The following is a 26,237-nucleotide window of genomic DNA, read 5'->3' on the forward strand; positions in this document are numbered from 1 at the left end:
GGTCCTGTGCAAGTTCTACAAACTACTCTCAGCTAGAGCTTGGAATCTCCATCAGCTAGCACTGTACAATTAATTTATTTCATGTCAGATTACTTAGTCTTGTGGTTGGGTAACTTTCATTATTAAGGTCTATCAGCTAGTCCTAGCTGAAGTAGGAGAGTTGTCAGGAGCTGAGGGGTTTGGATTATGTCTTTTTTTTTTTTCCCGCTCTTCTGAATTCCGTAATAGTTTTACTTCCAGTCAGCCTAACAAAAAGAAGACACTCCTCAAAGACTGCTCAGCACTCGATCTGCAGGCATGATGATTTTGTTGACCAGGGCAGGGGTTATAAACACAAGCATTTAATTTATCAAACCATTTGGCCATCTCTTTGTTTTTGGGTTGTCAGGGAAATATTTAGGTTCTGAAGGTACACGTTTTCTAAGAAGGCTGTTGCTGGAAGTCAGTTTTTTGAAACTTGAGCAACTTTTGCTACTTTGTCTTTTCTGTCTACTGCTGCAGAGTAAATTCCACCTCCAAGGGATGTGCATTGATCACCCTTTAGTGGGTGATCTCCGGCAAAGCTCCTCTTTGAACTATGGCTTTACTGTGAGGCACTGTACAAAGAGTTGAGAGATTTAATTCCAGTCCCTTTGTACTCAGTTTGCTTCCCAGGTTCTGTTAAGGTTGGATTTCAGTGTGGTTTGTGTACTGCCTCTGAAGAGCAAATCCAGGGTCAGGATCTGCACAATGCCACATCAAGGCACGTTTTGTGCACTACAAGGCAGCTCCTACAATTGCAGAGAACAATTAGTTCTTGTGTCGTTTTTGTTTGTTTGTTTTTTGTTTTCTTCAGTGCAGGGCCTACTGACATCAGTTTTAATTGTCTTTTAAATCTGTCCTCTTGTGCTTTCCCTACAGGGAAGATTTTATTGATGTGATAGAAGAGAATCTGAATTATCTCGACCGCTTCAGCAGTATTTTGCAGGAGGCAAGACAAGAGCAGAGTAACAGCATGATGGTAAGTCTGTCGGTGTATTTCTGAGGACCTGATTTTTAAAAGCCACAAGATCCTCTTGGGGTGTGGATAACTCCTCCTTAAATAGGGTAATTTATAATTATGCAAATTGCTGTGGCTGCCACATGATGTCTTTCACTCCCCTGGACTCTGCTAACATGCTGGTCCTTATGGAAAGTAGTACTTGGAACAGTGTCAGCTGGCTAGACTGCACAGAGTGAGACTCTCCGGCGGGTAGAGTTTGATCAGAATATTGGTTTCATTTTCAACAAGACTGTTGTGGTTCACATCCCTTCACTGGAGTGGGCAGGGCTCTCCAATTCTGAGAGCCCTTTTCTGATTATCAAATGAAGCTCTCCTTGTGGCAGAAGCAGGGCTTAGAGAGTCCTAGGAAGGCTTTTTGTATTAGTCTGTGCTTGAAATACCAAGACATGAAAAAAGTAGATAAAGATCACCCAGAAGTGTTGATGTGATCTGAAACTGTTCCTGAACTACTGGTGAAGGCTGGTAAGTTACTGCTTAAAAGAGCTCAGTTACTGGGAGGATGAAGAGCACCACAGAACACCAGGTTTCTAGAAAAGGTTCTTACCTGTTTTTGGAGGCTATATCATAGAAACACCTATATAAATACAATGAGAAAAGAACAATTAGGCATGTATATCAACCTTTTTATCAAGGAGAAGTGTCAATACAGCTTCTGTCAGCGTGAGATTGTCTCACAGATTTATTGTAGTCTTCTAAGGAAGTCACTGATCTGTGGAGAAGTAAGATCTGCTGGCATGCTATACCTTGGATTTTCAAAAAGCTTCTTATAGTGTCTCCTTAGGGCTAACATCTGTTCTCATGGGATAAAAAGTTAAAGCTGTTTACCACTTGTAACTGCCAAAATAGCAAGGAACAGAGGGTTGGAGAAATGAAGATGTTCGAAATGGAGCTCTTGTAAACATTTTAATTCATAAACAGCAGAACATTAAAATGTCTATGAAACATAGTAAACAGCGAAGTGAGTTTGTTGGAGTTACTAAGTTATTCAGGATGAGTTCAGTGAAATGAAAATTCATCAGCAAGTGAAAACTCATTAGTAGGAGGTGCAGACAACTTCATAATACCAAGGCATTGAGCAATATGCATGAGGGATGAAATTAGCCACTGAATAATGGAAAGTAGTTATGTTAGCAAGAAAACAGCCTTAATTATACATAGCTATTGGTCGTTGAATACTCTGTTCAGCCCTGACAGGGTTGGTATCAATTCTGTAATACAATCTTTCCTGTTGTGTTTCCTTGCTGTTGCTGGAGAGGAGAAAGCAGACCTGTGAGTGCCTACTTATCTGTTGATCTCTGTCCTCTCCAGCCTCTCATTCCAAGGTGCAGCATCTATCTCTGGTATATTTTAACCCAGAAAGATTGTTTGCTTGTGGTGCCATCGTGCTCTGCAGATGAGCATATGGATTGTTTATGCATAGAATCATGGAATCATAGAATATCACGAATTGGAAGGGACCCATAAGGATCATAAAGTCAAACTCCTGGCACTGTACAGGTCTGCCCAAAAGTTTAGACCACGTGACTAAGTGCACAGTCCATTGAAGATTGTTTATGATTGGTTTCCTTCCTGCTTTCCTTGCATCATGAAACAGAAGTTGGGCAACAGAAAAGCAGCAGAGCATGAAATTCGTCCTCTTCAATTCACTTGGAAAAACACAGAGGAAAAAAAGAATAGCTATAAGATTATTTTCTATATTCTTACAGAAGTACAACTTGGAGCCTTTAGTTTTTTTTTTTCTTTTGCGTTCTTGCAGTATCTGTACAGTCACTAGGACCAGCAGCACTAGGTTCTGTTCAGACACACAATGTAATTTCCAAAATCATGTTTTCACAGACTATAATTTCCAAAGTGACTTCACAGTACAGCCTGTGATGTGCCCGAGTGCTGTAATGAGGACAGGGACTTTTGCCCAGGAGGCAAACCAAGCAGTGAAATTGTGAGGAACCCTTTGGTCACCGCCTCGCCCGCAGGCATGGAGCAGCTGCTTCCTTCACCAGCCCTTTCCTTGCTTCTTCTTGCAGGGGTTTGACTGGAGTTGGCTGAAGTAGCGCTGGGCCCTGCCGTGCTGCTGCCTGCAGAGAGGCTGCTGGGCTACGGAGGGGCACAGCAGCCCCCTCGCCTCGCCTTTTGGAACCGCAGCCGAGCCGGTGCCAACGGCTGCAACGGACACACGGCGGCCGTTACCACACGGAGCTGGGCGGCGCTGCACCGAGGGAGCAGCCGCCGCTGCCGGGCTCTGCGCTGAGGGGACGGGCTGGAGCGGCTCGCGCGGGGGCGCCGTGTGTTTTTAACCCGAGCTGATTGTAAATAAACGCTGCCCCGAGGCTCCCTGCAGCCGTCCTGCCGCTCTGCTCGGGCAACCGGGCAGCGGCCCCGCGCCGTGACGCCATCAGCGGGCGCCTCGTCCGCCGCTGGAAGGGGGGGGAAGGGGGAGGCGGAGCCTGCGTGCGGGGCGTGGCGGGAGCCGTTGGGCCGCGGGTGCAGCGGGCGCGGCCCGGCCCGGCCTCGCCTTCAGCCGGGGGCGCGGCGTCCAGCGGGCACGGGGCCGCGCCTGCCTCCAGCAGTACGGGGAGCCGGGGGGCGCTTCCCCCCGGGACGGCTCTGCCGGGTTCAACGGGTGAGAGCCGGTCCCGGGTCAACCCGCTGGGCGGCGGTGGGGTGTGCGGCTCCCCGGGGCGGGGGGCGGCGAAGGAAGGTCGCGATAATTTGAGGGGGGGGGGGGGGGGGAGAGAGAGACCGCGCCGGCCGAGGCGGTAACGGCGCTGGGAACGGGGGAGGCCTCTGGGGTGCTGCGGGGGCGCCTCCCGCATCGCCGGCCTGAGCAGGCCTTCTGCTTCCAGTTGCAAAAGGGGCAGCGGGAGGGGAGGCGGGAGCCCGGCCCCGCCGCCCGCTGAGCTGTGCTGTGTTTGTCCCGCAGGTGCTGCAAGGATGACCATGGCCCAGGCTGGAGCCGTAGTTGCAGCTGCCACGGGAGTTCTCGTCTTTTTCTTGTACGCCTCCATTCACAAGGTTGAGGAGGGGCACCTGGCTGTGTATTACAGGTACTGTTTCCTTCTAGCGCTCTGAAGGTGTCCGTGGCTTTTCATTGCTTTTTTTTTTCCTATTGCTAGGTTTCTTCCTCGGCCCTTGGACCACGTTTGGAGGTGATTGCTCCCCTCTGATTTTTTCCCAGGGTTTTGCTCAGACATTGGCAGGCTGAGTTGTTTCTGCTCTCTTTCAACAACGTGGGTCTAGAAAGCCCGTCCGTGTATAGAGCCATTGTGAACTTTGGTCTTTCTGAATCCTGAGCTACTTTTCGTATTTCTTATGAGATGACTTTTCCAGTCATAACTTGGATCTAAAAGCTTAAAGTCAGTGTTCTTGGTCCACCCAGTCCTTTCCTATTTGTAGACCCTCTTTCTCTCATCCTGAGTGCTGTTACCTCTGTCCCAGGCCATCCAGAATATTGACTCAGGTCCGAGTTTCACAGGGGGCTTGCAGCTGCTGCGGATACTCTTTGCAGAGCAAGAGAGATAGTGGTCGTAGTCACTAAATGCCACCAGTTGACCAGATTTTACTTCAAACTTTTTTCTGCCATATTTCTGTTACATCCTTTCTACGCTTCACATTTGCCATCGTGGGCATCCTTTGTGCTGCTTTTTCCTTTTATTACAAGTGCGTTGAAGTAGGATGCTGCAGGAGACATTAATGCACTGAGTGGATTCATTACTTAAGAGTTCTTCTGTGCCTCCTGTCTTTTAACCAACTGACCACGCAGGAGACTGTAGATTTGTTTTGTGCTTTGGGTAAGGGACTGTACCAAATGCCTTGTGGAAATTCAAACTGACAGTATCACACCAACTGGATTTTTCTATGGTTGCCAGTCAACTATTTAGGGAAGAAAAATCTGTATTCTTGAAGCTCTCTGCAATGTTGCCAGTGATGGAGGATTTTAGCAGTATCTGCTATCTCTAGAAGTTAACTGCTCACAGGACTGAAGAAAATGATTGTTAAGTGGCAATAGACAAGCATCTGATGCAGAATCAGCTCTTTCATAGGTGAGTTGTGTAGTCAGGGCAGTTCGCTTTATGCTCACCAGCTTGCTGTTTGGTATTGTAGTCTATAAGGTTACAGGCCTGCAGTGACTTCTTCTGAGACACCTTGTGTTGATGCTGCAACTTTGGAGCAGGTGAGTAATGTAATTTGCCCTACCAAAGCTGTGACTCTTGGTGTTTTGAACATTTTCTCTCAGAACCAGCACATAGTATTTTCTGTTTGCTTGAATCTTTTCTCCATTTGCCTTTTTTTTTTCTGCATTTCTCTTTCTCTCTCTCTCTAGGGGTGGTGCGTTGTTAAGTAGTCCGAGTGGACCAGGCTACCACATCATGCTCCCATTCATTACCACCTTCAAATCTGTGCAGGTTAGTGCCTCCTCATCTTGGAAGAGGGTGTGTGGGAGCAAACATCAGAAGGGATAGTGCTGCATAGGGGTGACTTAGGTAACTGGTGTTTCCAGAGAGGCTCAGTGAGTTGGCAGTTGGAGCAACAGCTCCTCAGAAACCTTTTGTTCCCACCACCTGGGTGCCTTAGTGCATGTACCTTGCTTGGACAAGACATGTCTTGCTTCAGGAAGACAGTCTGCATTTGTGGCCTGATTGTTTGCCAGGAGAGTTGCAGGAAGTATGAGTAGGGAAATGAGCACAGCTGCATTCTATCTCCCAAAATGCAGTCAGAACAAAGTCTGTCTTCAGCTCACACCTACAGAAGTCATGAGGGAGGCAGAGGACATGTTTTTTATTCCAGATGCCTATGTAATGGTTGTAAGGGACTGGATACTGTGCAATCTTCCTCGAGAACATGGTGTTTTTCTGAGCACTGGCTGTCTTTTTATTTCAGACCACGTTGCAGACTGATGAAGTGAAAAACGTGCCTTGTGGGACAAGGTACGTTTTTTCTCTGTATTTCTTCTGGTGATGGGCAGATGTGTTCTGTTGCGTAGCTTGCGACTGTATATAGTACTGTGACACAGAGGCTGAAAAGTAAAGGCACCTACCCTAAAATTGGTCCCAAACATGAACACATACATTATACGTGGAAATTAAGCAGAGGTATGGGAGACAATGTTCTTGCTTTCACTGGAATCTATGTTCAGAGATCATTTGCATTTCCAGTGATATTCTCTTAACTTGTTATTGTTTTCTTCCCTCAGTTACTCTGCTAACCCGTTGTCATGCCTTGGACTGCCCTGTGTTTTGCAGTATTTCTAATCTGAGGCTTGTGGCCCATACAAGTGTTGACTCCTGCAGTGGGCAAAAGTAAATAATGAATGGGAGAATAGGAAACCTCCCTCCTGATGGGGAGATGGTTCATGTCAAAAACAGTTCAAGAAAATGAGTTTCTTGGGATAGTTGGGGCATTTTTGGAATAAGCATTTCACCTGACATAAAGGAAGAGGCAGGCTAAAGAGACAGCCTATGCATGGGTGGCCCTTGCCTGCTTCATAATTAAGTTGATCCTTTTATAGTTCCAACAAGTAGAGCAAGAACAGAAGTAGAGAGCAAGTTGAGTTGGGTTGCAGGTTCTGGTCTGTTTGTTCATTCTCAAGTTAAAGGGATCACTGAATCTGTTCCTGCAGGATCAATCAAGACCGGTGATTCTTCCTGTGTTTTAACTGTAATGTACTCTTAATATTTCTGTTGTTGTTGTTGTTTTTTGGCTGGTTGGTTGTTTAAAAAAAAAAAAAAAAAAAAAAAAACTGCCAGTATGACTTGAATAATGACACATAGCAACCCTGCTGAAATTTAAAAGTTGAACACTAGTGACATCCTAAATAAAGCAAAGTTGATTTTGATCTCTTCTTAGAATTATTCCTATAGCAAGTCATGAGACATTGCTTGGGCTTAAATATTAACATTGAATTCTTATGGATTGCTAACAGGTTTAAATTTTAGATCTTAAACTTCTTACAGGAGTGTTTGTAAACAATGCTACTGTTCAGAGCTGCAGACAGGGCTTTGTTGTTAGGTAAAGAATCTTTGGGTGCAAATGAAAAGTAATTGCTGGAAGAGAAGTAAGACTTGTGATTTTTCCATGTCTTAAATGGCATGGTTAAAAATAAGTTGTCAGAGCAGAGTTTTAAGAATGTGTTTAACGCTAACTTCTTTGGCTTATAAGTATCAATAATATTTCAACTGCTGGACTTTGTAAAACAGTGTCACACCTCTGGGCCAGAGACATTGTCCTGGAAGCCGTCTCAACAGACCTAACAGATTTCTGCTGAAGCTTAACCACGGTAGACATGCAGTCAAAATTAAACTGTACTGCTCTGTCCCTGCTTGAGCAGAGACAGTTGTTCTGCAGTTCTGTCATTTAACAGCTAAACTTTGTAGTTTAATATACCAAGTTCATTAAGCTCCTGCTAAGTTTCAGAGTTGCAGAATTCAGTTGTGCACTACAAGTCATTGTGAAGTTGCAGGTAATAGGCATGCTCAAATACACCAAACAGCAGCTGAAGTAGTTCTTAGTAATTAAATATACTTCAGACCAAAGGTCCCAGTAGATCTGTCCATTTTTAAGATGTTATTACTAGAATGAGTTTCTGTATTTTCTTTTATGCATTTAAATTTTCTGCGTTTGGAATCAAAGTTTGAAGCCACTCTGTGCCAAAGCTTTGAATCTAAATTTCTGTAATAAAACATTTGTTTATAAGTAATGAAGGGATCAAATCTGAAATTTGATCCCTTCCAGGCTCAGAGTTTGTTAAAAGAGTAGACCCTAAACACCTAAAAGTTCTGTAACTGTATTCTGAACTGTCAGACTTCAAAGGCTGGTTTCTCTTCCACCTTATTCATGTCCCCTGTATCCTCATCTACACTGAGAAGATTTCCAGTGGCTGTGTGGGTGCCCATCTCCAATTTTTGCCTTACTTGTCCCATTTGTACTTTACAGTATTAAATGAATATGTTTAATAGAGGTTTTAAAATGTTTTGGCACCAGATGTATGTTTTCCATAGAACAGCTGTCACCCCAGAGACTAAAACCATTTCATTACAGCAGGTAGGATAATGTAATTTCATTACAGAAGGTAGGATATTTATGTGCTGTAAGCTATGAAGAAAATCAATTATGTGATTGCCTCTAGTGTCGGAGACTTCTGACTTTTCCCTGACAAGAAAATGCCTTCTCACTTCCTTGGGAAGTTCTTCAGTTTCCTCAGGGCACATCTCCAAAATAAAGGAGAAATCAGGAGAGCTCAAGAAACTAGTTGTAGAAGAGCAAGGTATTCCAAATAATTGACTTGAAGAATACGTCACTAAATGTATTATTACTTGTGCAATATAATAAACAGGTTGAGAGTAGTTTAGTCAAATACTACATGAGAGAATTAGGTAAGTGGCATTTTTCTTACAAACTTAAGTGGAAGGACACATGCTAAATATTGTACAGGTTTTACCATGCCAAGAAACAGTAAATAGCCAAGACACTAAGTAGTATTGTTACCCAGGTAACATTAGATGTTTTATTTGTATTAATATTATAGATGTTTTATTTGTAGTATTAGATGTTTATTTGCAAAGGTGTGAGAGTTGTGTTGTGCTTGTGCTGAAGATCGTAGGCAGGAACGCAGAGTGCTAGAGGAATGCTGCTCTAGGATGGATTCCTGTTAGCTAATTGTGTGGAAAAATGTGTTGTACAGATTGCAAGTGGATGTGTTAGGTTTATCAGGTCTAACCTTTAAGCCTTGTTTTTGTATGCTGTCATTACCTAACCTGGTCTGGTCTTGTCTGTGGTCAGCTCTAGCAGTGAGCATTGAAGGTTTGCTTTTTTTATAGCCTCTTTTATGGCAGCATCCTTAGTTCTTCCCTTGAGTTCTCCTGGCCCGGCACAAGCTAAAATCCTGAAATGTATGAGGCTAAATTCTACTGAAATGCCTGCTAGTCTGTCAGTCTCCTGTAGCATCCCCTGTACATTTTCACCTGTCCTGTAAAGTTAGGGATGGCATTTTTTTATTTTTTTTTTTTAGCAGTACCCAGAATAAGAGCATCTTGTTTTGTGGCTAGGGCTGACAGGTACTGCTGAAGGTTTGTAGTAGAGACATTGCTACCATGGGTCTCTTTCTAGCAGCATTCCCTGCATCTTTTCTTGGTTTCATCTCTTAGATGATACAGCAAACGGCCACATGCTTAAACTCCCAGATGCACATAGCCAATGTGCTGATTCTCCTTTCAGACTTCGTATGGACTTCTTCTTGTTCTTCTCTCCCTGACTAAAGAGCCTGCTCAGTTCAGGGCTGCTCTGTCTGACCAACCTCATGAGCAGCTCTGACATGAGGACCTTGGGCCCTGTGAGTCACCACTACAGAGGCTGCAAATTCCAGTGCGTGAGAGGCTGCAGAAACTATGATGCAGAGTTGTAAGCACCGGAGGTCCCTGCGGGAGCTGTACTGTAAGAGTCACCCTGCCTTGCATCTGGCAAGGAGCATGCTTCTGTGAATTGGGGTGTTTTTTGAGTGGATGTCAGTTGCTGAAATGGGAAGAGTTTTATCCTAGATGATGTTTAAGCTGTAGGTACCAAAGCAGCTGGATTCTCATCCCAAACCAGTGCATGGTGCTTTGCAAGAACAACTGTCCCCAAACTGCCCAGGATGCTGTCTCCTGCAGCCCAGTAGATTACCAGTATCCTCTGTACTAGGCTGTTTGCGAGGAGATCTTGTCTGAGGTGCTCATCTTAAGGTCAGTGTGTTACAGTCCAGTTTGGCTCCTGGATCTACATCAGCAAGGTCCAAAAGACCATCCATGCTGCCCAGTGTTAGATGAGATGCTTCAACAGCTGGCTGAATGTAAAACAGTGTTAACTGTTTTGTAGGCTTGCGCCTTCAGTGAGGAAGGAGGTGGCCCGCTTATTCAGCGGGCATACTCGCTTATGCCCCCTCTGTTGACCCACACTGGTGGCTGGGATCCTTGGAAGAGTTATAGATAGTGTTGGTTGGGTTGGGGTCAGCAGGCAGTCCTTTCTGACCTGAGGTGCCTTTCTTGCACATGAGGTGATGAGGAATTGCATATGCATGCTGCGTAGGAGACAGATTGTATGAGATGTTATCATTTTGCTTCTAATAGCCCCATAAAATTGAAATGCAAAAAGGACCCCAGTATTAAAATGTGCAGCATTGCTCTACTGGGGGATTGGAGTGGATGAAACCCACGCTCTCTGCTATGGTTCCTCACCAGGATGTTTTGAAGATAAGCCAAGATGGTAACTGGATTTCCCTGTCCTTGTGGAAGCATTAAAAGGTGACTGGAGCAAATCATTAGGATGAAAGCAGGTTCAGAAAATCCTGCAGAATGGTGTTGGAAGTCACTTGAAATGAGAAATAGTAATTTTTTTGAGCACGGAGGGACAGAGTGCAGAATGAATGAGATGGAGAAAAATGCACATACCGTGTTGTTATAACTGCTCATATAGCTTGACACATCTGTGAAGGACTTTGAAGGCCTGTCTTAAATAAAAGTAATAATTCTTAAGAGAGCCAGTAGGAATGACCATGGCCTAAAAAGAAATCTTGAGGAAAAAAAAAAAAAGAGAGAAATTCTCCTTAGAGTGTTATCTCACCAGGAAATAAGGCTATCTTCAGCTATGAATGTCTATTCTGCTGGCTTTTACCTCTCAGCAGACAAGTGCAGTTCATCATCATCTTTTTCAGATAGCAGCTTACCGTGAAGCACACTGGTTTGTAGAACAAGCACAGGCTGTGCCTGGCAGACCTCTCCTAAAAGAGCATAGAAATGATTCTCTGTTTCAATCTGCCCACTTGCAATAAGATTTGGCTTAAAACTGGCAAAGTAATTTTTCTGCAGACTTAACTTTTTAAGTGATGGAGGTTAAAAAGTATAAAATAAGAAACCAAGTTTGTTGTGGGGAATACATCTGAGTTAAAACACTAGAGAGTCTTAGTTTGGAGCTGGATGAGATCCACATCTAGAGAGCAGCTGTCTCTTAATGGTTTCTGCTAAAACTTATTCTTTGTGCCCTGCCTTTCAACAGAGGGTAAAACAGAGAGTATCATATTTTTAAAACGTGCTCTTGAGAGAGTTAAGAGCTGTTACAGGTTTGTTTTTTCTACACTGCAGAGTCTGTGCTTTTTACCTGTGTCATAAACAAGGCCTGAATTTAATGGCATTTAATTTCATAAATTAAAGGTAGGGATGAGCTCTAATAGAGGCTAAGGTAGTGAAAGGGAGTGGAAGTACATTGGATGCCTCTTAATGCCTTGGACTGAGAGGCAAGTCTGGAGACCATTAGGATCAGGAGGTCCATGTGCTGATGATAGTTTATTCCCATCTAGTGCCACGGATTTAAAATAAATGGCTAGTGAGTCTTCCTGGGGGCTGGCTCAGAGCTTTCTCTTCTATTTTGGATTGTCACTGCTGTTGCTGTGGAGTATGAGCAGTAGCTCCAGTAGTCTGTTATCATTTGGAAGTGCTCGTGGGACCAAGCTCTGCCAGCTTTCTCTGGCCCATCTGACAGTGCCTGGTCTCACCAGGAGGGTCATGGGTTCTTTCCTGTCAGCATCTGGAGGTGTTTTTTGTTGTTGTTGTTTGTTGTTTGTTTTTTTTTTTTTCTGCAGCTGTGTTACTGCTGCAGAGCAGCTGTGGTGTGGCATGGTGACACACGAATGCAAACTAAAATCTCTTACATGCTTTCTTTCTTTCATTTCTGACAGTGGCCTTGTCCAGTTACTGCTGGAGTTAGTGAACTTAAACAAGCGGATTTTCTGTTTAAATGCATTTGCTGTCTAGAAGAGCTGCAATCTGTCTCCAGTTTGTGTAAAACAGGCTGCCCTGCTGCTTGCAGCAGGTATACCTGCTGTCCTTGCTGCCTTCCCTTCATTGTGTTGGACTCCAACTTTCTGATGGTTGCAGCTACATTCCTGTTTGAGGGTATATTCCTTTTGTTGGCTGAGTAGGAGATAAGGTGAAGTGAAAGCTGCCTTGCAGACTTGTTGAAACAGGCTTTTGATTTATGCAGAGAGAGGGACCAGTCTGTGCAAAGCTGGGGCTTGCTTGCTACCATCTGATTGCAAAATGCTCAAGAGGTCAGAATTGTCCTGGGTAAAAATTAACTGCAAGTTTCCAACGGAGTTTGGTAAAAAAAAAATAAAAAGTGAAAAAAGACAACTTTGCTTTAAATGCAAACCAGTGTTAACAATTTAATTAGTAATCCATTAACTCTTCTTTTTCACTTGTAGTGGCGGTGTTATGATCTACATTGACCGAATAGAAGTTGTGAATAAATTGGCACCATATGCAGGTATTTTCCTGTCCTGTTTCAACAAGCAGCACTGTGACTGTTTTCACTCATCCTCTAGCAGCTCTGTCTTGGTTTGCAGCACTGCTTCCTTTTTTTCTGTCTTAGTACCTTTGTGGTTCCTAGTACTTAGTTTCATGTTTGTGTCTGCAAGCTTTTCAAAGAGACATAGATTTGCAGAGATGACAATAAGTTCTAAGACTGCTTCTCCCTTGAAGTATCTGGGAATGTTAGGCTGCTTGTGGCAAGTGCTAGAGCAATCCTGTTTCTTGGAGCTGAAGAGAAGGGAGACCTGTGAAACTCAGCATACACAGCAAAGCTCCCAGGTGCTTGCCAGCTCAACTGCTGAGACCATTACAAAGGCAAAGCCCATGCAGGAGCCTCTTACCTTATTTCACCAGCTGCCAAACCCAAAGACCCAGACAGCTTTTCTTCAGCAGCATAGTTTAAAGCAAAACTCTTGTGTTACTGAGGCGTTTTTCATGTTACAGTTGTAGGAATGATGCTTTTTTTTTCATTTTTTTCTAGTGTCCTTTCCTATACATGTGGGTTGTGAACGGGCGTCATTTGTTTATGTTGATCATAAAACAGGATGATGTTTGACAAAATATGTTGCTATATTGACTCATCTCTTTGAAGTCATTTAACTCCAGCAGTGCTTGTGGAGAGGACCACTGCGGGTTTCTCCTCTGACCTCCCTCCTGCTTGCTGCAGGCATATCATGAACGGCTGGTCTGGGCAGTTGTGACTGTGTCCGACCAAGTCCTGACACATCCAAGGATGGACGTCCCCTAAGTCTCTGGTGACCTACTGCTGTACTAGTTTCCTGATGTCTTGAGCTGTCATTTTGAGGTTCAGGCATTGCAGAAAGCAGTACATGTCAACAGAGTCACTGGATGCGATCGATGCTGGTGGTGAGCTGAGATAATTCTCTTATTTCCTCAGTGTATGATATTGTGAAAAATTACACTGCGGACTACGATAAGACCTTGATCTTCAATAAAATTCATCATGAGCTGAATCAGTTCTGCAGTGCTCATACTCTTCAGGAAGTATACATCGAGCTGTTTGGTAAGTGGATGGCAGCCGGACACACCTACCAAGGTCTGTGTAGTCTCCCTCTTCTGTTGTGGAATATGTTACAACAGTTTCCTGTGAGCAAACAGCCTCTGTACTGAAGTTGTAGTCTAGAAACCATCTCCTTATATATCTGTATGCTACTTCCTTTGTAGCTTTACTCCTTAATGATTTGGATTTCTTTGTCTTACCCCATCTATATGTGGGATTTGATTTGTCCTCTTCCACTTAGGACTGAATTCTGGATATACTAAGTAGCTTCTCTGCTACTGTGCATGGAGTCATGCTCATTGTCTTCATTATGATGATGCTTCTGTCTTGTTCACTTATATTTTAAGCCTCCATTCTGTTGCTGAATTAACTTCTTTACTTAAAAAGCTTAATTCTGACTGTTGGCAGGGAAGAGCCAGAAGGGACATGCTTGCAGTTCATTGCACTGCTCTAGTTTTTTCACAAGGGGTATCAGTCATTCAGGAATTATCCCATTTAATGGTCTGCTCCTGGGATCCAATGCCCTGACCTTGGCATATGCCTGTGGCTCCAAAGGCATAACAGCATTATGTTCCTTCTTGAGGGAAGGAGGAAGGGAAAACGGATTTATCACTTTGGAAGTTGAAAGGCTGTCAGACTTTGAATGTTAAGAAACAGTAGATCTTTGAATGCTGTACTCAGACTTGCCAAATATCTGTAGTCAGAGAGGAGTTTTCTGATGGTACGTGCAGTTTAATCCCATTGTAACTGTCCAGTTTAGTGGAAAAATCTTTCTGGAGCTTGGAAGTGACAGAAATACATTTTTTTTCAGTGGCAAGTATTGGATCCTGCATGTCCCTCAAGACCAGAGCTTGCTGCTGGCAATGGGACTGGCATGGCTCTGGATAGGGAGGGATGGGCTTCTGCTGTGTGCTCTGGGTATGTTTCCTTTCTGAGACCCCGAAAGCCACTTACCCTCAGCTCAGGTATCATGAATTCATCAGTAGTTTAACTTTTCCAGAGGCACTAGTGTGTGGTTCTTATGGTTCTACTCTTGGGAGTATTTTCCAGGGAGTATAGAAGAGGAAGCAATGTACTCAAAAAGTCTTTTTATCTTGCACCATAGAGATGCCTCTTCAAAGCCAGCTGACTTGTTGCCACACAGAGAAATGATGATAAACGCTGAAATAGAGATAATGTGATGGAGATAATGGAGATAAATGATGGAGAATGGAGATAAGTGGAGAAATGGTGATAAAAGCTAACTGGTCTCTCTCTTGTCCTCCAAACAGATCAGATAGATGAGAATCTGAAGCTGGCCCTGCAGAAAGATCTCAATGTCATGGCACCAGGTCTTACTATCCAGGTAGGTTCCTTGCCTAACAAAACATATTTTTTTCCACCTCTCATTTGCTCATGTTTTACTGTATTGATGAAGTTTCTTGCTTCTGTTTTCCACCTCGTGAAATAGTTGAGCCTGGAGATGTGAGGTTTGTCAGCTGAAGACTCCATGTGACAGTTACCACTTTGAAATGTTATGAATCCTGGTTGATTTTCTGTTTAATGTTAGAAAATCGTCTTTAGTCTTAGTCAGGCTATGGGACCTGCCAGCTTTTTGTCATGTTGAAGTTCAGGGCAACCAACTGGGAAAACCTTAGGCTTGCAAGGGCTAAAATGGAAGTCTCTGGAAACTTCCACTGTGGGGAAGAAAGAAACTAAATCTGTTTCACTATTCTTATTGCGACATTTAGCTAAGCTGGCTGTGCAGGGACAGAGAGCCTCCCTTTGACAGCATATGAAGTGCTGCAATAAATATTGCTTTCTGCTTTAAGGCTTATTTTTGCCATAGGCTGCTCTGTTGACAAGAGTCAGCCACAGGCAGTATCTTACCAAAAAAGATGAGATAGCTCTGTTCTTCCAAATATCCAACTGTACATTGCTCACAGCATTCCTATGGAAGATTTTCATAAAACAAAATTACCATCATGATTAAAAGCTCAGATCTTTTCTTATTATTTCTTAATAATTCATAGAATCATAGCACGGTTTGGGTTGGAAGGGACCTGAAAGATCATCTCCTTCCAGGCCCCCTTCCATGGGCCCCCTTCCACCAAACCATGCTGCTCAAAGCCCCATCTGGGCTGGCCTTGAGCACTTCCAGGGATGGGGCATGCACAGCTTCTTGGGACAATCTGTGCCACTGTCTCACCACCATCATAAGTAGAGAGTTCTTCCTTACATCTAATCTAAATTTGCCATCTTTTAGTTTAAAGCCGTTACTCCTTGTCCTATCACTACATTTCCTGATAAAGGGTCCCTCCTAATTCATTACTGAAAAGGTGGTGTTAGAGGGATTTAACAGCATTTATTTCAAGGTCCTATTAAAACTATTTAATGTAGATGAAACTTTGACGAATCCTCCAAGTTGCTTGATAAAAAAAAACTTTATTTCCTAGTGGAGTGGAATGTTGACCACAGTCTGAAGAGTTGGAATTGCTAGTCAGTCAAGGGAAGTGCTTGTCCTGCTCTGCTTTGCACTGATGCAGCCTCAAGTACTGTGTGCAGTTCTGGGCACCACAGTACAAAAAGGACATGAAACTGTTGGAGAGTGTCTCAGAGGAGGGCTACAAAGATAGTGAAGGGCCTAGAGGGGAAGACGTATGAGGAGCAGCTGAGATCATTTGGCCTGTTTAGCCTGGAGAAGAGGAGGCTGAGGGGAGACCTCATCGTGGCCTACAGCTTCCTAGCGAAGGGGAGTGGGGGGAAAGGCGGCGATCTGTTCTCTTTAGTCACCAGTGATAGGACCTGTGGGAATGGTGTCAAGCTGAGGCAGGGAAGGTTTAGGCTGGATATCAGGAAGAGGTTCTTCACTGAGAGGGTGGTCACACACTGGAACAGTCTCCCCAAGGAAGTTGTCACTGCACCAAGCCTGTTGGAGTTTAAGAAGTGATTGGACTGTGCTCTTAATCACATGGTCTGAATTTTTGGGTAGACCTGTGTGGTGCCAAGAGTTGGACTCGATGATCCTTAGGAGTCGCTTCCAACTCAGGATATTCTATGATTCTAAGAGAAGCGGAGGCCAGTGGATAGTAAGAAGGTGTCTAGGGACAGTGTTGTAGGGCAGGCTTTTGCACTTTCCTTCAGATAGCAGTACATTCTTGGGCTTTTCCTGTGTGTCTGGGAACAAACGGGTGCATCTTGGGAAACAAAAATGTGCAACTGGAAACCTGTGCCTGTTTGCAGTCCCACGGCTTGTTCGGGATAGCTCACAAGAGATGAGATACTGTGTAGGTAAAGACTAGGCAAACACTGGGTATGGTGTGGTCCTTTTCTGCTACAGACTTTCACCCTAGCTGGGTGAAGAATGAAGTAGGTAAAGCTGCATGAGGAAAACCGAAGGAAGCATCATTATCACCAGAACTCATGGAGAGCTTTAACCACTGACATATTTTTTGGAAGGGCAGAAAGGGTTGGCTGCAGGCAACACCATATTTTCTGAAGGGTGTTGAATACGTATTTTGGCACTGGTGAGCACTGTAGGAGATGCTCTGCTGGACCTTTTAGAAGCAAGATCTGGTTGAGAGGTGAAGTCAGATAGCAGTGTCATCTGTAGCAGATGCTAAGTTCAAGGTTCTTAGAGAAGCAATATGAATAGGAGAACATATATAGGCCTGGACTTCAGGAGAACAGAGTTCACTTCGTGTAAGATCTGTTTGGCAGGGTCCCATGAGTAACTTACCGTGGATGGCCAAGGGGAGCAGGAGTCTGCTTCACTGTCAAGGACATCACAAATTGTGTAAAGTCAGTAGGTAAGATAGGAGGCTGGTATGGATGAACACAGTGCTCCCAACTGAGTTGAAAAGTGAACTGCCTACAAAAGGGGATAGGTGAGCTGGGGCTTGGACTTAATGGTGGATGTGCAGGGCAACATAAAGGGCTTCGGAGGTGCATCCAAGCGAGAGGAAGCCTCAAGAAGCCGTAGGCCTACTGTACTGTGGGGCAGAGGATGTGGTGGCTAAGAACATGGAAAAGGCTCATGTACTTGGCACCTTCTTCACCCATCACTTCTTTCCAGCATGGCCTGCCCTCAGACTGCTCAGGTCCTTAACCTGCTGCCAGTCTGCAGAGGTAGAGCATTGCCTGCAGTAGAGGATGTTTGAGCATAGAAACCACTTAGGCAGATGGGAATACACAAATGGGTGGAACGAGGCGGGTTGCTGCATCCAAGGGGTCCAAGTTGCTGCCTCCTGACATTGTGAAGCTACTCACTTATCTTTGAAAGGTTACAGCCAGCAAGGGAGGTTCCTAATAACTGTGAAAAGGAATCTTTGACCATGTTTGAAAAGCCACACTTCTGGAAACCAGTCTTTGTTTTGGTGCTGGTGGTATTACAGAGGTAGAAGTAATATACCCCTATGTAGCCTGCTGTGGCTGGAAGCATGAGGGAGTTGCTTTGAGGCGAGCTTTCTGCATGCAGAACCTTTCCAGGAACTTGGAGAGGCTTTGTTCCTGCTGGGAGCTTAAAAAAAAAATCCTTTCGCTGAAAGGTGTTCTGGTCTGAAGTCCCATAAATCTGCTTGCTTTGCTTGTTTAGCGAAGCAGCAGTTGTTCCTGAGTGTCTTGTTGTGATGCCAGGCTGGCTGCTTCTCTCCAGGCAGGATGCATGTAACAGGGTTGAAGTACCTGTCATACAAATGTTTCCCTTTCTCTTACCACCTGCAAAGACTTGTTTCAGATGTGTCCATGTGATGTTCCCCTCTGTGGAAGTTCAGATCTGTTCTTTGCAGATTTGCTGGCCCCAGAGAGAAGTGAGCAGCAAGTTCGGTGCTAGATGTGCACTGGAGCTAAAACAAGAGGGTTGTGAAGCCATCGTACTGCCATGGACTGTGTCAATCTGCATCTTGCAAAGCTCCCTAATGAACCAGGCAGCGCATGGGCTGTGTTATAAATGAAGTCTCGACTCAATCTGAATTTAGTAATATTTATAAAAGGCAAGTAAACAGCACTGGGTGCACGGGAAGTCTGTGCTCTACCAGCACACACACACACAAACATAACATTGCTTTTACATACTAAACCCGAGTACACCTATACGTATGTACAATCAGAAAAGGTAACAAACAATCCTTTAAGTCTATTACTATTAATGTCCATGACTCGGGGAGCATAGTTGGCCTGGCTGAAGTGCTCCCATGTCTTCTATGACTTATAACAGTCTCCATTTTCCATTTCTTCTCTTGATTACAAACACCAGAGAATTCCAGGACTAGTCATGGGAACAATATGTCTCGCTTTAAGTTGTCAAGCAACTCGGCCCTTGGGCCTTATGTATCTTATTCTTCCCAGATTGAGGGAAAACATACCCATCTCCTTTTTGAGGCCAATAGGGCCTGGGTCAAAAGGCACGTCCAGGTCACCAGGGGGCGTAACAACAAAAGCCTTCGATGGCTGTAGCAGCAGAGGTGCCGATGGCATAGCAGTCAGATCAGTGAACGAGCCTGCAGCTCCCTCACTGTCTGGAAAACCCCACGTTTCTGACTGTGGCCCCACGCGGCTCTTTAAGGCCTCAGAGACTGCTCACCAGGTGCCGAGCAATCCCACCGCAACCTTGTCGTTTTTACTTGTAGAGTCCCACACCTTGACCTTAATTTGGTCCCATATTTCAGGATCATAAACTGATTGTTACCAGGACAGTCTTTGTTTCTAAGGAAGTATGATTCCCCATAATGCACAACTGCTTACCAGCGAGGGGCAGTTTTGTGCGTGGCTCCACTTCTCTCAGCTTGAGCTTCTTCCCAGCTCCGGTGCGCCTATTTCCAGTGACTCTCTGTATGAGCTTCTCTGAGCAGTTTGCTGAGTTTGGCCGAACCTATCTTCATGAGGTGATCAATGTGCCTGTTCCTGTCCTGGTCTCTGTTCTGCTAGCCTGTCATTCCTTTTTATCTTGAGGACAGGTTCCCCTCTTATACCCTTCGCCCCATAGCAGTTCTTTTCAAAACAACTTTTCATTGCTCAAACAACTTTGCCCAGTAACAGCAAACACCCAGCAACTTCCATGCTGTAATGGCTGGAGAATAAGCAACCCCGAGACTGCATGGCATCTCCTGAATCACCCTTCTTTGTTCCCTCTAAACTCTCTTACGCTCCTGATGGCCTCATCATTAAGAGTCTGATGTTATCATCAACCACGGGGCTTGCCGACCCCCATGGTCACACTCCCTTCTTTATTAATGTCAACCATCTTCTTGACCCGAATTATTACTCCATATATCACAGCTGGGAGGCATCAGCTCTTGGTCTTATCTCTAGATGTTTCCTTCCTGTTTCAGAGGGAGCCCTCTGCAGAGCAGCTCAGCAACTGGCTCTGCCTCTGGCCATGTGGTATCAGTATTGCCATGCAAATTGCTCTTGGTGATCAGCGGTCACATGCAGCAGCTGTGCCCAGTTGCCACATGCCCTGCTGCTCTTCTGTGTCTTCACTGCAATGTCTGTCATTGCATGGTAGCTTCTGCAAGCTTTTCTCATAGAAAACTCATTACTGAGCTTGTGGCTCTGCCTCTGTTTGCAATTCTTACTCCTGCAATTTAATTTCATTGGGTTGGTGAGCCCCTTTCTTGAGCACTATTTTGGGAACTGTTGTCTGGTGATGCTTGAGGAGTCTTCCCATCTGTGGGATGGAGAGCTGGGCTTCTAGCAAAGTTGGTGAACCTCTTTAGGAGTCTTCCACATTCATTACTTGATCAATTTGGTTTCATTAAAGGTGCAGAGACAGGAAATAAAATGTAAGGTACTTGTCTGAAAGTGGTTGTACTCAACTGTCTTGTACACAAGGACTGGAATCCTCTATGTGTGGTCTTGGGTTAATTTGAAGATGTCCAGTTTTGCAAAGACATTTCATAGCTATGCAGATCTTGTCAAAATGTTTAATCTAAAATGCACCCACAATTTTTTTTTTTTCTCCATAGGCTGTTCGTGTTACGAAACCCAAAATCCCAGAAGCCATCCGAAGAAATTTTGAGCTCATGTGAGTAGCAACACCTAAAACTGTATGAATTGGTTTGGAAGGCTTATGCCTCGTGTTCAGAAGGTGAGAGGTGGACTCTAGCCATGCAGTTGCTTAGTTAGGTACACCTGTGCAGTCTTTTTCCATTTCCATATCTCTTCCACTCTGAAGCCTTTTAGCCTTTCATGGTTATTAGATGGTTAGTCTGTAGCAAGGCTACATTACTACTCCCTTATGGAGGGGACACTAATCTATAGAGAACCTGTAGAAGATTGATAAACTAAATTCAGGGTTCTGGAGTCCTTATGCTTTGCTTGCAAGCTCCTGTCTGCAAACTTAAAGAATCATAGAAAGATTTTAGTTTGATACAGACCTGTGGAGATCTCCTGTCCAAACCCCTTCCCAAAGCAGGGCCAACACCACAGTTCCTTGGGGCTATGTCCCAGAGCATCAGGGTTGTCTCCAAGGACAGAAACACCCTGCTTGCATGGGAAGGGCTGTCTCCTTGGGGCTGTGTCTGGTGCTACAATTTGTGCTGGTGCCTCCAGTGCTCTCACTGTACCCGTGGGAGCAGGGTCTGGCCACAGTATCTCCAGGACCCCCTTGGGCCAGAGGAGATGCCCTCGGGACCCTGGTGCCTCCTTGCCTGCAGCTGAGCAAGCCCTGCTTCTGCATCCTGGCCACACATACCCCCTCCCCCCATATACATGTCTTCCACCCACCATCACTAGAACCTCCCTGGGTTTGCTTCTGTTTGTTGATGCCTCCCTTGCAGTGGGGGTCCTCAAACCATATGCAGTGTCCAGATGTGGCCTTGCCAGTGCCAAATAAAGAGGAGGAATAATCCCTTCCATTGATCTGCTGGCAATTCATGTGCTCGTGCAGCTGAAGATAGAGCTAGCCTTCATTGCTGCAAGGGAATGCTACTGACATCTGGTCAACATCTTCCCACCCAGGCATCTACTGCCCTTGTTTGCAGAACTGCTCCCCTGCTCTGTTTTCATGCAATGTTGTCTTTTGCTGTACAGGGAAGCTGAGAAGACCAAGCTGCTCATTGCAGCCCAGAAGCAGAAGGTAGTAGAGAAGGAGGCAGAGACAGACCGAAAAAAAGCGCTTATTGGTAAGTGAGTAGTCAGTACCAGCAGACTGGGACTAGACAGAGTTTCCATTCCTGCATCCCCTAGGAAGTCGGTACAGGACCTTGTCCTGATGGAAGGTGTGCCAACAGTCAGAGACAGTAGAAAATAGGAGTGTTTATGTTGCTGTATCTACTTCCCACCTCCCTCCCCACAGCAGCAGAGCAACGAGTGCCTCCATCCTGCAGCATGGCTGCTGCTGGAGCAGATCAAGAGTTAACAGCTCTGCCAGCAAAACTGATTGGGCTTTAAAATGTCCCCAAGTCAGGGAACATTGACATATTTGTAAAAGGAGGGGGTCAGCCAGTTCAGTACTAGAAGCGTCAGCACTATTGTCCTTCTATAACTGTTTTTTGAGGCATAAACGCACTGAACCTATACAGGACCATAGGACCCAAGCAGAAAGGGAGGCAGCGGAGGGCAAATCACTTGCGTGGCAGCATGTCCCTGACCTGGTATGGGGTCAGGGTGCTAATGCTCAGGCCTTGAGGATTGAATATCTGAGATGAGCCTGTTGTGATTGCAGAGGCAGAGAAAGCTGCTCAGGTGGCCAGGATTCACTATCAACAGAAGATTATGGAGAAGGAAACTGAGAAGCGAATTTCTGAGATTGAAGGTAACCGTAGTGCTGGCATGCTGCTGGGAGCATCTTTCAGCCTAAGGGTGGTTGTGGGTTGAGAAGCCTCAAACTGGGCTCGCAAGCAATACTGCCCTACAAAAATAATAAAGGGTGCAGTAGCATGAGATCACCTCTCCAAGAAGCCAGAAGTGGAGGTGCCTAGCAGCAGAGCTGTCGCAGGTACACCTGGGTTAGTTTGTCCCATGCTGGGCACGCTGTACTTGTTCACTTCCTAATGCTTCTTTTCCTGTCCACCCTCTGTTGCTGTGTTAGATGCTGCATTCTTAGCAAGAGAGAAAGCAAAAGCAGATGCAGAATATTACACTGCTCGGAAGCTGGCTGATTCCAACAAGGTGAGCACTTGAAAGCTGGTCAGAAGAGGACTTGCTTACTCTTTTTCTCTGCACAGACTAGGTTCAGGTGGGCAGCATCGGAAAAAAAAAAAACAAACCACTAGATTTAACAGGCCACATTCCATCTAATGATGCCAACCCTAGAAAGTTGTCTCTTACAGTCTCTGGTTTCTTTTTTGTAGCTGAAACTTACCCCAGAGTATCTGGAACTAATGAAGTATCAGGCGATAGCTACAAACAGCAAGCTGTATTTTGGTGACAGCATCCCCAATGTGTTTCTGGATTCCTGTGCCTTTCAGCAAGCTGAACTGAGGACTGCCCAGGAAACCAGCCTTTCTTCACAGGAAGTCCCAGACACCTCTGCAGAAAGCCACCTCAAACCAAAGGAAAGTACTGGCTGACAGAGGTAGAAAGAGACCTGGTATAGCTTGACAGCTTTCCCAGCTGTGAATGGGGATGTTGCCCTGTGCTGGTGGGGCATGTGTGGCATATGTGGACATCTTGCATATAGGTGGCAGTTGGGTTGATTTTCTTCTAGCAGCACATTGCAAGTGCTCTGCCTCTTCCGTTTCTTCCCTATTAAATTGGTGCTTCCAAATGAGGGATAATCCTGTACTAACATACCTATACTGGAATATTAAAAGACGGTCACCGGGAAAGCCTTCTGCAGTAGGTGCAATTATTTAGCAAGCATTACCCTTGAGGTAGGATATGTGGCTTTGAGTGCAACATGGCTGCACACTGGTTGTTCCACAGTGCTCTCGCTGAGGCTAAGCAGAGTTTTCCTTCGTCTTGCCAGGGAAGCTTCACTTTGTGGACTCCAAGGCAGATTTATGCTTACGGGACACAACTCTCCTCAAGAACTCTGTAGTTGGCCAGTAGAGGCTGCCTGTTCTTGCTCAGAGCAAGACTCAGCAAGGAGTGGTTTGGTGTGGAATAGTTTATTTGAATAGGATCTGCATAGCCATAATCTTTTCCTTTCCTGTAGGCAGTGGAAAGTGGATAACTCAGAGCAAGCAGTCTCTGATGGGGTTCTGTAACTCCCCTTCTCCAAGCAAGAGTCTCATGTTGGGTGGCCATGACTGACTGCAGTACACTTAATCTGGGTGGCTGGGTCTCACCTTGCTCCCTAAACCAGAATTCAGAGTGTGTGGAACACCTCAGAGCAGCTGGTTGGGAACAGAGGATCCAGAGCTGAGAAATCTTTGGTCAGATTGCAGCTTCCCTCTAGGTCTTTTCACCACAGAAAGGGTGCTGAATTTACGTGGCTTTGCCTGCTGCAAAGCAAAGGAAAAGACTTGATGAGAGATGCAAGAAATTCTTGGGGTGGAGTGCAGGAATCTTGTCATTATCCTGCTCCTCAGATGGACTTCTGTTACAGACCACTGCCAGGCAGATAACCAGGTGCCTGAGGTCAGCAGGCAGCCTGTCCAGCCCAGTGCTGCTTTGCACTCTCCATCCCATTTGTGCAGTTTACCCTGCTCTGCAGCAGATTGATTCCTCAGCTGCAAAGCTGGCAGGGCATTGCCACTCCCCAGAGCAGCATTCATCACTCCAAGAAGCTGGACTGGCCTTGTACATCCTTGACCAGCTGCAGTGGGGAGTCTGTCTCCAGTCCCACAGGCACTGGCTGGGCTTTGCTGCCTCCCAGGTTTTTGACTCAGCGATGCTGGTGGGATGACCTCCTGCCTTGGCATGTGTCATGATGTACCCATTTCTCTGCTCCCTGTGTATCAATTCAGGGTGAGAGAAGAGGCATGCAGCAAAGGTGAATTTCCTTGTGGGGGATGAAATCTGTTTGTATAATCTGCTTTCGTCTTCTTCCATGCTCCCCTTTGCCTATGAGGATGTGCTTGTTTCTAGAACCTGTTTCTTCTTGTGTTCTGTGACAGTCTCAGAAGATGATGTCTGAAGAAGTCACTGGCAAGGACCTGAGCCAGAAGGCCATGCCCCTGCTTGCAGTGCTGTCTGCCTCTTAACCCACTGCATGTTCAGAGACCACCTCTACTCCATGTGCCTTGGATATCTGTACATTCCTGCTTTTCTGTCCCTAGCACCATCTACAGTCTTCTGGCAAGGGAAGGAACTCACTTAGCTTTTGCCCATAAACGTGTCTGCTAATGATCTCCCCAGGTAGTTGTGTGTGTGTGTCAGTTCTTCCAGTGCTATTTTGCTTATACTGTTTAGCTTCGTTGGCTGAAAGGATGGTGGTGTCACCCCCTGAGGAAGTTCAGTAACATAGGGTGCCACACCCTTTCTCAGTTCCTGCCCAGCTGCTTCTCACCCATCTCTGGAGTAGAGCAGGGATGTTTTGACCCTTTCTTTCCTCCATCTGCAGACTCCCAATGCCTAGTTACTATTCTGCTTCAGGATGCATGTGCATGGCACTTGGGTTGCATGCCTCTGTGCAACTTACAGATGCAGTGCTTGGGGACTGCCAAGCAGAGCTTTTGGAGGGGGAGCTTGTCTCTTTGCTGACAAAGGTTTGAGCGAGCAGTGTCCTCCTGCTGCAGAGCAGGGATGGAAAGGTGCTGATGGCCAGGGATTGCTGAGGGCCCTGAGGACTCCTCATGGAGGTGGGGAAGCAAGAAGGGTGCTGAAATCCCATGGCTGGTGATGGGAGAGGAACAGGCAGGCACAGGGTTAGCCTTTCTAAACCTGTCAGGGCCTGCCCCTGGGGAAGGGTACAGGCCAGAGGTGGGATGGCAGCATGCTTTGTGTCTGTGGTGTTTGGAGTGGCTCCTGGAAGTACTCTTGGATTTACAAGACCCCCCTTTTCCCTGTGGGAAGTCCTTTGTGGAGCCAGTGGAGACACATCTCAGTTCTTCAGTGTTGCTGGCTTGCGGCAGTCGCTTTGCAGCAGAAACACAGCCTCTCCTCATCAATTTGGCTGGCTTCTGAGATGAATGCTGACTTTCTATGAACAGAAGCCCTTCTTAGAGAGTTTACAGAATTGCCTGTGGTTAGGCATTGCTTAGTGCTGGCATCAGACCCCAGGGGTCATGCCACAGGTGAGCAGACAAAGGTGGGTTATGCTAGCCTGGAGGTTCTGGGGAGTAAGGGCATCAGGGAACCTTGAGCTGACACCAAGGCAGCTTGCAGATCACTACAGCAAGACCCCCACACAGGGAGAAGGGTAGCTAGTGCAGGAAGGGTTGAGCCATCTCCTGCCCCTGCAGCCATCCAGGTGTGTGTGTGGGTTTGCCTCCAGTGGCTGTCACTCTGGCTAAATGTTGTCCCCATCTGGCTAGGTGTGCATCTGCCACCTCCACCCTTTGTCTTATGGATGGGTCATCAATGCTCTTGGGGATTGAGATCCTGCAGCAATATCTGCATGATGCTCAGTGCCTTGCACAAAAGCCTCCAGCCCCACTTGATGGAGGAGCCTGAGTGGATGTGCAAAGGGTGAGGTGCCATGGCTGGCAGCTGAATGAGCACCTTGACACCTGAGATGGGCTTTACTTCTCACTCAGCTGGGTGAGTGAGAATGTGGATGTAATGGGGAACATGGCTTTGAACTGGTTTTTCTCTGTTCAAAAGGGCCTGCATGCTGTTGTGACTAGAGGGGCTTGCTCCTTGATCAGCACCTTCTTTATAAAAAGCACTATACATATGTTCAAGTTTACATGCACAGTGTTGTGTTCTTTTTATAAAAACAATAAAACTATTTTGTTAGCATTTCTTTGGTGGCTTTGTGTGTCTTAGAGCTGGTGTCGCTTTTTGCTGCTCACACAGCAGTAATGCTGCCTCT

The 26,237-nt window shown here is 45.7% G+C and overlaps 2 protein-coding genes across 4 annotated transcripts in view; both read left to right on the top strand.

Moving 5' to 3' along the window:
• Positions 1 to 3,371, top strand: part of CHUK (component of inhibitor of nuclear factor kappa B kinase complex) — a 32,379-nt gene extending 29,008 nt beyond the window's left edge. Inside the window, exons 20-21 of the mRNA XM_068687800.1 lie at positions 901 to 1,000; positions 3,067 to 3,371. Coding sequence (XP_068543901.1) covers positions 901 to 1,000; positions 3,067 to 3,093 — 127 coding nt within the window. The 3' untranslated portion in view covers positions 3,094 to 3,371. The remainder of the gene's footprint in view (positions 1 to 900; positions 1,001 to 3,066) is intronic.
• Positions 3,372 to 3,505: 134 nt separating this feature from the next.
• On the top strand, positions 3,506 to 26,164 carry ERLIN1 (ER lipid raft associated 1). Of its 3 annotated transcripts, XM_068687814.1 has the most exons (13): positions 3,506 to 3,703; positions 3,963 to 4,086; positions 5,144 to 5,213; positions 5,364 to 5,445; positions 5,921 to 5,967; positions 12,270 to 12,331; positions 13,274 to 13,399; positions 14,668 to 14,741; positions 20,341 to 20,399; positions 21,407 to 21,498; positions 22,041 to 22,130; positions 22,407 to 22,486; positions 22,669 to 26,164. In XM_068687814.1, the coding sequence occupies exons 3-13, from the start codon at positions 5,194 to 5,196 to the stop codon at positions 22,885 to 22,887; spliced, it is 951 nt and encodes a 316-aa protein (XP_068543915.1). In that variant the 5' UTR covers positions 3,506 to 3,703; positions 3,963 to 4,086; positions 5,144 to 5,193; the 3' UTR covers positions 22,888 to 26,164. The 3 variants fall into 3 exon arrangements, with proteins under 3 accessions (XP_068543915.1, XP_068543914.1, XP_068543916.1); XM_068687813.1 differs by lacking the exon at positions 5,144 to 5,213 and having other exon boundaries at positions 3,510 to 3,662; XM_068687815.1 differs by lacking the exons at positions 3,506 to 3,703; positions 3,963 to 4,086; positions 5,144 to 5,213; positions 12,270 to 12,331 and having other exon boundaries at positions 5,358 to 5,445.
• Positions 26,165 to 26,237: the final 73 nt, after the last annotated feature.

Source organism: Anas acuta, chromosome 7 (genome assembly GCF_963932015.1).
Source record: "Anas acuta chromosome 7, bAnaAcu1.1, whole genome shotgun sequence".
In the NCBI taxonomy this organism is placed as follows: Eukaryota; Metazoa; Chordata; class Aves; order Anseriformes; family Anatidae; genus Anas; species Anas acuta.

Excerpts from the sequence above, each read along its gene's own strand:
- ERLIN1 (XM_068687813.1), top strand. The coding sequence starts at position 3,974 with ATGACCATGGCCCAGGCTGGAGCCGTAGTTGCAGCTGCCACGGGAGTT. Across the intron at positions 12,332-13,273 it reads TAAATTGGCACCATATGCAG|TGTATGATATTGTGAAAAAT; the intron begins GTATTTTCCTGT and ends TTATTTCCTCAG. Across the intron at positions 13,400-14,667 it reads AGTATACATCGAGCTGTTTG|ATCAGATAGATGAGAATCTG; the intron begins GTAAGTGGATGG and ends TCCTCCAAACAG.